Raw genomic sequence first — 12,490 nt, 5'->3', positions numbered from 1 at the left:
AAGACGATCACGTACGAAACGCCATCTGTCTGGAAAATACCAGACCTTCACCTTCCCTCCTGGCTCAGAGGCCCTTCTGCTGGAGTTTGAAAGGAGTTGCTCCAAGAGACACTTTACCCGTTCTCCTGACAGTCAAGGGCTACTCTAAATAAAGGATGCAGCAGCCTGGTCGGTTCAGGAAAATGGTTCTGGGGTCTTGAATAGTTAACTGACATTAAAACCAAAGCAAAACTGCACCCCAAAGTAGGTTATTATCCCCTCCAAAGAAAAGCAGCCACGTGGTTGCAGTATTTAAACACAGTTCCTGTCTGACTTGCCTTGTAGTTTGTGGAGGGAATCTCCTCTCCTTTTCCAATGTCACACTGCATTTTCCCTGACATCAAGCAGGCACAGCCCTCGTCACTTGCCCCATCGCATCTCACTGGGAAATGTCTTTCTGGGGCCCTTGGAGCCCTTGAAAACTATGGGCCACACTCTGTAACAGGTGATGGTTTAAAGGCCCCTGAGGCAGCAGGAGTCTGACCTGAGCAGGGCCTATGGCACAGCACAACATCACACACCCCCGGCTGTCACAGCCCTGTGTGCAAAGGGAGCAGCAGCCTTGTAGGAAAACAGGGGGACCCTCTCCTGGGCTCAAACCAGAGGGTCCACGGTCCCCTTGGCAGGGAATACCCGGGCACGGATGTTTCTGGCAAGGGATGACGCCTGCCCCAATACCATCTTGTTTCAGGCCAAAATTTCAACAAGAAGGAACAAACACTTGCAGCAAGGCCCGGCTTCTTGGAAAACTACTTTAACTTCATGCACGTAGATTCCTGGTTTTACTGCAACATTGTGATGCTTAATACATATCCAAACTCTTTGTATTCCATTAAAAGCTTGAATTAACTGTATATCCTACAGTAACCATTTTATAGAAGACAGGGAACGACTACCGAACCATTGAAGCAAAGTATTTGCTTCTTCCTGACCCTAGGAACTTAACTGGAATATAACATTCTGGGAGGCGTCTTGCTCTAACTGGGACATCATTACATTTCACAGTGTTCATTATTCAAATTTAAACTGATCCAGGTTTAGACTGATTGGGAAGAGAACAAAACTCAAAAAGAGATTACTAAGTAGAGACACAACAGAAAGACTCCAGTGAACCCAAAGAGACACCAATGCTCTGCCTCTCAAAATATCCATCTAAGTACAGAGATATACAGATATTCTTAACAGTGTAGAAGACTGTAGTTGCTTACCTCGCACAAAAAGATCCCTCTCAACAAGGCTGAGGCCTGAGCTTTTTCACTAAATACAATTTCCATGATCTACAATGATCACTTCAGTAACTCAGGCTGTCTGGAAAATACCACATCTTCATCTTCACCTTCCCGAATTTCATTAAAATTGTAACTTGAATTCTGAGGGCCAGTATGCCACATAAGCATTACAAAGTCAGAGGATTTTATCCTAAGTCATACCGCCCTGTTTTTCTCCTATCCCTCAGCAGGCAGAACATGCAGATTCAACTGCATTTACATTTAAAAAAAAACACACCTAAAAAACTATATTGACAGAAAAAAGTTCAAAAGAGTGACTTGACTATAATTAAAAAGCCATATTATAATCTAATTAATGTATGAATACCCTCATGTACTTTAAGACAAATTCAGGATGCTGAGAGAACCTGAATCGAGAGGGATTTTTTTTTTTTTTAAAACACAAAAAGTGATATTCTCACTTGAGACACCGCCAGCAGGTCTAACGTCAGTCTTCTGGAAAGAAAATACTTCCACAACTGTGAAAGAATATAATTGGAGCAGCTAAAGCTGCCGGCGTTGCGCCGCCGCCTCAGCAGGGTTTTCCCGCCCTTTTTCCAGCTTCGCCCCCCCCGCCCCGGTCACGCGCCCAGCGGGGCCTCAGAGGCCGCCGCCTCAGCTTTGCCCCTCTGCCGCCCTGCGCCCGCACCTCAGCATAAGGAAACTCTCTTGTTCCCTCAGCAAAGGGGTAATTCCTGTCAGGCCGCGAAGGAGTTTTCTCCATCTTTCTCCTCAGGTTTCTGGGTTGTTTTTTTTTCCCTCTCTCCCCAGCGGTGCCACAAGTGGGCGAGCGCGAGTGCAGTCCCCCTCAGACCGCACAGACCGACGTTTTTCACAGAAATGCATACAAGCTTGTACAGACCCAAGAATATAACCACCATTTCGCAGAACTGTATGTCTCAAAAGCGTCCTTTGGAATTGCAGACTCAATTCAGTGAACCTGAGACCAGATTTAATTTAAAATTGCACTTGCAGGACCGCTTAGAAGTTATTTTTATGCGCTAAAACCCCCTACCTCTATTAATAATATGCTGGATTCCAGTTGAAAAGTAATTTTGCAACCTTTACCTGCCACAGACTCGGGCTGCACACAGAATTAAATGAGCAACTTGACAAAAACCTCCGTAACTGAATGATCACCTCTTTCAATGAGTATTTGTATCACCACAGAAAAGAAGCTGAGGCAAGGAGAGAAAAAAATTATTCTTGCCACCTCAAAGAACAAAGACACGCACAGACTGGCATATGTATGACGCTTTTCAGCTTGAACTGCCTATTTATCGTAAAATAATTTTCAGTGGCAATGTGGTATTTGGGCCAAATATTCTGGCAGGCCCTATGGTTACATGGTAACATACAGTACATTTTGGGAAGTACAAAGGCTCTTGTTTATTTTGTATTTTGTCTACTGTAAGGCTTTTCTTTTCAACCCGAGGCTATCTCTGGTCTGAAGTTTGGTGTGAATTTTCAAAAGTAATTAGTACATGTCAGAAAGTTACTTAAGTTACTTTAAAACATGTTTAATTTTTCATGGCAAATGGATTCTTATCTGACAATCATCAGACTCGGGAAGGTCAAAATTTGCAGAAGTATAATCCCCGTATTTATGAAGTAGTTACAGCAGGAAATACTTTCCAGTGACAGGCAGACAGGGATGCAAATGGCAAAATAATTTTATTTCAACACTTAACAGTTCCACTTATATACATCTGAAAACGTATATAAGGTGGACAGTTCACCTTGTGCATTCTACCTGCACCGGCATCAGCTCTGCAGTCAAGATGAAACTCACTGTGAGTATGCATGCTTTTTCTTCCTTAGAAACTAAAACTTTGATTCAAAACCATTGCCTTTCTCTCTCAGAAGTGCCTGTGTCTGTCTGTAACAGAAAGGTATTCTCTGGGGAGATTTTCCTCCTCCAGAGTGAGCAACTCAGACCCTATTAACCTAATCAGATGAAGAGGTAAGGATTTTTTAAAGGCTTAGCTATACATTATTTGATCTACAGGAAGCCTAATCCATGTCCATTTTTGTCAATGCTTTTGCAAAACCAGAGCAATGCACTAATGGATCAACCGCTTTCTTGTAATGCCCAACCAGAAGAAATTTACATTCCTTCTCCCCATCCCGGTGAAGTATCTGTATGCCTCTGTACAGGTCTCAGAAGCAACTTCAGAGTCGGCTCTTAAAAAAGCAACCTCCTACCTTCCCAGTTTGCGTTATTCTAGGGTAAAGCAAGGATGACTCATTTTAGGTGACTACTGTAATTCCAGTATGAAACCAAAAAAGGATCCAAAGAGTACACTTTAACACCAGATCAGGAAAAAGGCACTAGCTTTCTCACGACCAGATTTGTCAGCCAGACCTGCAGCTACAATTTTGTTTTCGATTTTGATTTCAGATCGTGACTACCGTCCTTCTTGGACTCTTGCTGACTCCAGCCCTTGCTGAATACGTGAGTATACTGACCAAGTTACACATCCATTGCTGCTGTTTTCTAGATTCCCTCCTTCTACAATTTTCCTTGCTTCTTTCCCCATCCCTTTGGAGGATAGGAATGTAAAACTTCTTTCATGCACAAAACTCTACAGCCACCAGGAGACAGTTGTAAGATACAGAAATTATTCGCTGAATCTATTACAAGAATTCTTACGGCTACTCCAGAATGCCACAGCCTTATTTTGTTGTCATTTTGAAAAGACGGTGGTCACTAGAGGTGCTCCCTGTGGGCCACATTTTTTCTGTTCTAGCAGTGTTTTTCTAAAGCTCTGGGCAGATAACTGGCTCTAACTTGAAAGTCTAAAAGGGTTGTTTAATTTTGTTCTCTAGTTTCAGCAAAATGGTGGAAGCCAGCCAGTCATAACCAGGCAATTCACCATTGTCGGAGGCTTCCAAATTCTGACCCTCAACAGGGAATGGCGCATGGCAACTATCGAGCAAAGGAGCAACCAAGGATCATGGAAAACCATTTGGAACTACAATCTGGTGAGTGGCAAGGAGCACGCTTTTTTCCGAAAACGTACAAGATGACCAGCTCCTATACAGAGATGACCAAAATATAGGATTTGTTTCTTTATTCTTAACACCAAGTCCAAGTTTTGGGGTCAAAACTATCTGCATTTATTGCTTTTTTTTAAATGCAGATGTGATCCCAATCTCCGTTCTTGAAAAACTGAATTCCTTATTGTCAAAAACTTTATTTTACAGGGCTACATTGCAAGCAGAGTGCTGTCACAGGGAACTTGCTACATTTCCGTAATGAACAGAAATGTGATACCTCGCTTTGAGACCCTCATCACGCTGGCTGAGCAGAACATGGTAAGATGAAACAGGAGTAGTTGCTTGCAAAGTTGTAGGGTGATGCAAAGGAAACATTGTTCTTTTCTTTTAAACCCACAGTTACTTTAAAAGCCATTTAGATCACGCCATTGAGTATGAAGTACCATATTGATTAGACTTGTGTCGGGTCGATGGTTGGACTCGATGATCCGAAAGGTCCCTTCCAACTTAGACAATTCTAGGAATCTACGACGATTCTATGAAGCATTGGAGGAGGCTTTTCCTGTTTTTTTCTGATGCTGTAGATTACTTAGATTATTTTGATGATGTTTTAAAAGATTATTTAGACAGACTGCTTTTTAAACAATTTGTTACGCTTAAAGATTTTAGATTTTTGGCATGGTGCTCTTCATCATCTCAGTCTTTGAAGGCTACAAATCCCATTTTTTTAGGCAGCTCTAGCTGAGGAAGAGCAAATAATCCAGTAACGAGGAAAAAAGTTTAAATAAGATTTCAAGCTTTCCAAACTTCTTCAAAAGAACCAAGCACCCTACGAGCACGAGTTCAGCCCACACAATGAGCCACAGACATTTTAAACCCGATTTTAGCATTCAGCATACTAACCTTTTGTAGACACTGGCTTGTCTGGAAGCCTGAGAACTGAGTCCTTGTAAAAATCCTGGCTTTAAAGGACAAGAAGGCATGGTGGGGAAGAAAAAGGGAAGAGTTCACGCGGGTACCAGCCTGAGCAAAACCATTCGGCTCTAGCTAGTTCTAGGCTTGCTTGCACTACGGTGCATCTCACTGCCCCCCCGAGGCTTATCTCAACTCCTTGCTTAGCAGCAAGAAGGAAGCATATTGGAGTGGGCATTCAGGAACCCTTTGATAAGATTCCACCAGAACTTTGAAAGCCTACATCAATCCCCGTCATCCCTGCTAAGTGTGCCTTTACCCTGGAGTTCTTCAAGCTGTTTCTTGACCGTGCTTTATCTTTCCTGAGAGGATGAGATTTTCACAAGTGGCAGGATTTTTTTTTTCTGAACAGCCACGTGGCTTGGGGCTTTGCTGTGGGAATGGTTTTTCAAGAGAAAAAGAGTAGGTGCCTCAACTGGCCCCTCTTCCCAGCTACGTTTTCTATGAGGAAGTTTAGGTCTGCAGGTTGCTAGGGAACAGCTGGAAACCTTCCATGGCGTTAATTATTTCTGGGCAGTAATATCTAAAAATACTTCTGAGTCATTTCAATACAAAATTGGGTTTTTCGTTTTGGAACATTGCTTTGCAGATGCTGTTGTTCAGACCTCCACTTTCCTTTAGGGCCTAAGAGAGCACCTCTATAGTCAACAGCCTTTCCCCCATATTAATTGTCTGAGCCCAAACAGGAATCCGGTGGCTGGAGCTGAATAAGGAGAGGTGCAAAGCAGCAGGAAGCCTAGGGCATCAGAGAAAAGGCAGGCGTCCAGACACTTTGTCCAGACAACGGAGCGCTCAAGTAGGAAAAGATAGCTGAAATTCATTTGAAACAAAGCACTCTGGAGCAGTTCAGAAAAAGCTGCCCCACTGAGACACTCCGAGTTCTCAAACAGGTCATAAGCAACACTTGCACATAATTTTACTGTAAATGCATCTGCCCTGTGTTGCTGCTGCCCTCTTTGGCTCCCCTGTTAGAAGGCTGAATGAACAGCCTTCCCCTTCCAGGCTTCCAAGTTACAACCTGAGCAAAGGAATACGCGTAGCATTAAGCAGATTGAGGCATTCATTGATCCTGCTGAGTGATGTTCTTTGATGTTTAGGGCCTGAAAGGTCAAGGACAACCTGCAAGGGAGATCACATTTGTCGTCAAGGGCCCTGTCCTTGACCTCTCCTCTTACGGAACAGACATCATGGCTATGTGCAGAGGACTCACAACCTACCTGACTTACGAAGTTTACGGTGAGTGCAAGCAAATGAATTACCAACCAGGCATTTTTTCCCCTTGGGCAATAATACACAAATGCTGCTCTTCCAACTAGAGATGGGCACAAATCAAGAACCTCAGGAGTTGCAGAAAGGGTTCAGTAGCTCTGCAGATCAGCATTGGAACAGTGCTGAGTCACAACCTCCATAAATGGTGAATTTCAGAGGTGGAAGGATTGCTTTACCTAGGAGTTTAAAAACCTACACACTTCACAGGATACGCCAGTCATGTCAAAGCCTGTCAGGGCCTGTGAACTGGCACTAGCATAACCGTATAGCGGACAGCAATAGATACTAACAGTGTAGAGTATAATAGTGCCCCTCGCTACTGGAAAACCAAAAGAATATGGAATAGCAAGTCTTTGTGATCATTCATTTCTGATCCAGTTGTGTTTGGTGACTCCAGAGGAATCTTTCACTATCCATGTAAAATATTTCTATTACAGCAGTTATTAAAAACATTGCTCCCTCAGAGTAATAACATGCACGGTCGGTAGGATGCCAGCCATTGCTATGGAGACTAGTATAAATCAACTGCCTTGCTGTGGGTGCCATAATCACATCCTGATCACTTGCAATAGAATTTCTTGTATCGTGGGGAAAAAAATGTATATATAGGAACTCAGTTTAACTCAGAGGAGTTAATCCTGAAGCACCAGCAAAGTACTCTGAGCCTTACTGCAAGCCGATTGCCTGCAAACCCTGTCACGAGAAAGACGCTCTGCAGATCAGGCACAGGATGTGGCATCCAGACATAGCAGCAGTTCCACCCGCTCACTGCTTGCTTTGCTAATTGCTTTGGTACTCGAGATGGCTCAATTTGATTACAAATGCAAGTGCAGCGTGCCAGGTATTAAGGGCTGCCGATGAATTCAAAGAGCACTTAACACCATCTTAGCTATGACCTCATGGTATTTTTTCTTTCTTTTCTTGTTTTTAAAGGACCACAAAATACATACAATTACGGATCATGCACTGTACTTGATGTCCTGCAACTCGTGGACCTCAAGTACTGTCAGGCAAATAACAAGGGCCCAATCCAAGGCTATCAACCTTTCTGAAGCAAGCACGGATGCCCAATAGCTGCTGTACAACCCCAATGCTGTTCTTCCCTGGCATCTCCTCTTTCGAGAGATTCCTTCTTGATGCTTCAGATCAATTGGCAACCATATCTTTCAATTAAAGACCTTTAGCATGGATTAACTCTGGCTAGTTTCTCATTACTATAGCCTTTATCATCTATGAACGCATCCTGAAAATATTTTGATTGCATCTCTTCTACCCCTTGTCAGCCCTTTGAATGCGCTTTTAAAAGCCTGCTCTTAACACAGGGCACACCCACAGAGGTGGGCAAGCATCAGAGTATGTATATTACAAATACGGCACACTGAGTAGTTACCTTATGAACCTCACGAAATTCAACAAGGGCGAGTGCAGGGTGCTGCCCCTGGGGAGGAATAACCCCCCGCACCAGCACAGGTTGGGGATGACCTGCTGGAGAGCAGCTCTGTGGAGAGAGACCTGGGAGTCCTGGGGGACAACGGGATGACTGTGAGCCAGCAATGGGCCCTGGTGGCCAAGAAGGCCAATGGCATCCTGGGGGGCATCCAGAAGAGCGTGGCCAGCAGGTGGAGGGAGGTCATCCTCCCCCTCTGCTCTGCCCTGCCCTGGGGAGGCCCCATCTGGAGCCCTGGGTCCAGTTCTGGGCTCCCCGGTTCCAGAAGGACAGGGAACTGCTGGAGAGGGGACAGCAAAAGGCCACCAAGATGACGAGGGGACTGGAACATCGCTCCGATGAGGAAAGGCTGAGGGATTTGGGTCTCTTCAGTCTGGAAAAAAGAAGACGGAGGGGGGATCTTATCAATGCTGATAAATACTTCAAGGGGGGTGTCAGGAGGATGGGGCCAGGCTCTTCTCAGTGGTGCCCGGGGACAGGACAAGGGGTAACGAGCACAAACGTGACCATGGGACGTTCCATCTCAACATGAGGAGGAACTTCTTTCCTTTGAGGGTGGTAAAGCCCTGGCACAGGCTGCCCAGAGAGATGGGGGAGTCTCCGTCTCTGGAGACATTCCAGACCCGCCTGGACACGTTCCCGTGCTGCGAGATCACCAGCTGTCTCCTCCCAAACGCCTCTAACTCAGCCTTGAAGATGCCAACAAAGCAGGCTCAGTTTTACTTCCTTCATGCTGCAATGGCACCGCAGAGACAGATAAAAGACTTATTCCATTTATGCTGCCAGGGACATGTAGAAAGAGTCTTTGTGCTTGCCTGATAGCTAGTGCGGGATTCTCCATATGTCCAATCTTCCAGCAGTATAAATTTGACATGAATCAAGCTAGCAATACGGTAATGTTTCTGCTGAATTAATGAGGACATTAGACAAAGTGTTTATGTCAGATTTGTCAGCTCTAGGCTAAGGACAAACAACGCCATCTCTACTTTGACCCACCATGAAGCCTGCTGTTAGAAAGTTAACCCTTTCCCACCCCCTCTTCCCCCCCATTTATCTTTGACTGTTGTCACCTAACGCTCAGAACTTTAAAAACTCAAGACTGATTATTTCCTCGGTTCTAACAAAAATGGCAGGTTGCCCTGGGTCGTGCAGGTGAATACAAATCTCTCTGTAAGAATACCAGCCATGCAGTGTCCCTCAGTTTCTCTTACCCTCTCACTGATCCCCACAGGCTTTATTCTGTAGCAGCTCACTTAGGCACATCTCAGGCAAAGGCATCTCAATTATCTGGGTTAGCACACATCAGTCCTAGCAGAGGAGAGAGTGAGACAGTACTTTATGGCAGCTAATCTCCTTCCTTTTTGGCATTACACAAGTTCTTTTAATTCCTTCACACGCCAGCGGTTTGCATTTTGCTGAGGCTGAGGCTAAATAAGACAGAAAGCGGCAAGAAACAAAGTTTGGGAGGGATTTTCACTTATTTTTACTCATTATACAGTACCCTAACAAAATCTTTTGGCTCTTGTCATGCCCTACTTTGCCACCTTATTGGCATTTCTCTATGTAACTCCCTCCCCAATAGGGACCGGAAAGAAACTGTTTAGTAGCAGTACGTGCATTTTAATGCCAAACGTACATGAGTGAAAGAAAAGGAAACTTCAGCCACCTAACAAAGCAAAGCAAAGCAAAGCAACTTCTTGGCAGCAACAAAAACACACCTATGATGCTCACCACAAAAATGGAGCACAAGCGCTCTGAAGAAACTGACTTAAGACAAGGGCTCAAACAAACCTGATGCTTCAATGGAAACTTTATGGCTTGTTAGCAAGTGGAGCTGTTACACGTCTCCTGACCCCAGCCCAGAGTCCGTGCCTCCCGGCACACCCCCAACAGCATATGACACATTTGCTTCACACCACTGGGAGGAGAGTTCTGAAGAACAAGTACAGCAAGAACAGCCTCACTACAGATCTTCCAGCCCATACCATCCTCCAGCACTGCAGAAAACTACCCCAGTCCAGCAGGTGACATTTAACAGCAGAGAGCAGTTCACGGCACGTGTCCACAAAGGCATCGCCCAGGCTCTGATATGCAACAATATGGGATTTTAAGAAGCCACCGTTGCACCCTGCAGACATTCGTCTGCATTTTGCCCCTTAAAACCTAAAGGCTGCACTAGTAAGTGCCTTACTAAAGACAGTTGCTCAGTCAAAGGAGATCTGTAAACCTCATTAGGAGAGGACAATTTGACAACACAGCACGGGCCGAAGGGGGAAAAGTTTTCCATTTATCCCTTCCAGTCCAAACTCCAGTTTGGAGCACACGTCAGTAGAATTAACCTCTTCCAAAGAAAGCCTGCAAGAAGGAGCAGGGTCACTTAAGATCCCATGCCTCGCCTCCGAGATACACGGTCACATTCTCCATGATTGAAAAGGGTGAGTCAGACACTGCAAATCCAGCAATGCGGTAGGATTTACTTTTAAATCCCATAGGATTATGTGAAATGTAGTCAGGAACTCTGAATCTTTCATTCTGTGCAGCTCTGCTCCCGCCTGCTGGGCACGTGTGCTTATCCTTTTGCCTTAAAGCCCATGGAAACCAACCCACAGAAGACCCTAAGAGTCATTTAAGCAAACAGTGCTTCATCAGTGCCATTTGCGTATTCACTTGCTCAAAGTTAGATGTGCATTTCTAGATAATCACTGTTACCTTAGACTTGATCGTTTCAGGATTCATACACCTTCATGTCTCCAAGGGGCTCGTTCCTGCTGGCTAACGATCTGGTCAAACTGAACCGACTGCTACGGAGAATATTGAGTTTGCGCCCTTGTGAATGACAGGGGACTGAGAATCCGGACACCCGTACTCTCGTTTGCACTTGGTCATTAGAGCAGTCAGAGTTTTAAAAAGTATTTTCTAAGAACCTGACCTTAATTGAGTGCTTTCATTTAAGAAGGGAGGTCAAACTCAGCCACCCAATTTCCAGAAGTGCTGAAAACCAGAAGCCCCTAATGATTTCCTCCACATTGCTCCAAACTCAGGATCAGTGCCACCTTTGTCTAAATTCAATTAGAGAGAAATATACCACCCTTTGAGTAGACCAGGATGAATTTGGTCCGGCTCTAAGGGAATGTAAAAAACCACTTGCAGAGGTGCTGCAAGGATGCTGTAGCCCTGGCAAAGCGCTTGGAAGTGGTTAAAGTAAGGGCAAAGCAAAGCAATACACATGCAACACTTCGTAGAGGAGGGAAGGCTGTTGAGAAGTGCACAGCCCTATTTCCTACGGCACTAACCACAGGGCACAACACTGCACCCCCTGCTCCTAGGCAGGGTTAGGCAGACATGAAAACACAAGACTTGGAAAGCAACTGCATGGCTTTCCCGGATTATGGCAGAGTTATTCCCTACACCATATTTCCTCCTGTTTTATTTAATACCTTGCAAACAATATATTTTCATCTGTAAACTGAGCCTGATATTCCTCGTCGGGAAGAGGTTGCATCCAGATGCAGAGTTAGCAGCCCTTGTTAGAACAGCTAGTGGAAGGAACTCTAATCGCCAGGAAGATAATACAATACAGCCTTACAGGCTGCAGCACAGGGAAATAAAATCAAAGCGGGTCAAAGTCAGGTAAAAGCAAGCGACAAGGGAGTCTGTTGAAAAATTAGAGCAACGCAGGGAAGAAAAAGGCCTTCCTGGCCACTGGGTGTCAGCCTTGACTTACACGGTGCCCAACTGAACCGTGAAGGCACACAACTCATACCCGGGGAAGTCTTGTCCTACGCCACGTGAGACAGTGCAGCTCCGCTGATCCTAGCAGAGCTGTGCCGAGTTACCCCAGCTGAAGACACGGCCAGTGAATTTAAGGACAAGTCTACACTGCTGACAGGGAAGCAATTCCTGTACAATGATAATACATTTGTGATGATGACATTGGTCAGGGCAGGCAATTTGTTGCATCTCGATTATCCATGCAGGCTGCTGTAGCAGCTTCCTGAAGTGCCGTGAAAGCTTGCGAACAAGGCTTTGAGATCTCGACAGTAACGATAAAACATGAAAACCTGCTGATAACACTTTGCATCATTTTGCAGATTCTATTCACGCACCAAGGCCATCACTTGGAGCTTAATTAACTATGCTGTATGTGATTTAAACACCTTCCTGCCTGTCTCTTTCACACAAAGAATACCACGCACCCAGACCTCTGACAGCTGTTAGGTCTTTCACACAAAAGCTTCAGCCGTCACAATATTTTTGTCTCTGGCATTTTTAGCGAGCAAGGGAGGGAGGGACAGACATTCCAACACCCCCTCCTGTGTCTCACATGAGCTGCCTATTATGGAGCTGCTTTTCTCCAGAGTGTTGATCCTGCTCTTACCAGACCGTAAACAAAAAGACACATGCTCAAGATAGGCACATGAAGAGGCCTAGCCCTGGAGAAAGTCAGAGTTATAGCACAAAGCACGGTGTTTCCCTTTGCCAGAAGCTCCCTCCA

General features: G+C 45.0%; 1 protein-coding gene across 1 annotated transcript; it reads left to right on the top strand.

The window, feature by feature from the left end:
* Positions 1–3,626: 3,626 nt before the first annotated feature.
* Positions 3,627–7,695, top strand: LOC134526643 (gastrokine-1-like). The gene is made up of 5 exons (XM_063358716.1): positions 3,627–3,762; positions 4,137–4,292; positions 4,515–4,625; positions 6,377–6,515; positions 7,482–7,695. The coding sequence occupies exons 2-5, from the start codon at positions 4,230–4,232 to the stop codon at positions 7,598–7,600; spliced, it is 432 nt and encodes a 143-aa protein (XP_063214786.1). The 5' UTR covers positions 3,627–3,762; positions 4,137–4,229; the 3' UTR covers positions 7,601–7,695.
* The last annotated feature ends 4,795 nt before the right edge of the window (positions 7,696–12,490 follow it).

Source organism: Chroicocephalus ridibundus, chromosome 23, assembly GCF_963924245.1.
Source record: "Chroicocephalus ridibundus chromosome 23, bChrRid1.1, whole genome shotgun sequence".
Taxonomy (NCBI): Eukaryota; Metazoa; Chordata; class Aves; order Charadriiformes; family Laridae; genus Chroicocephalus; species Chroicocephalus ridibundus.
Note: the sequence above shows the minus strand (reverse complement) of the source record. Positions and strands in the feature narration are given on the sequence as shown.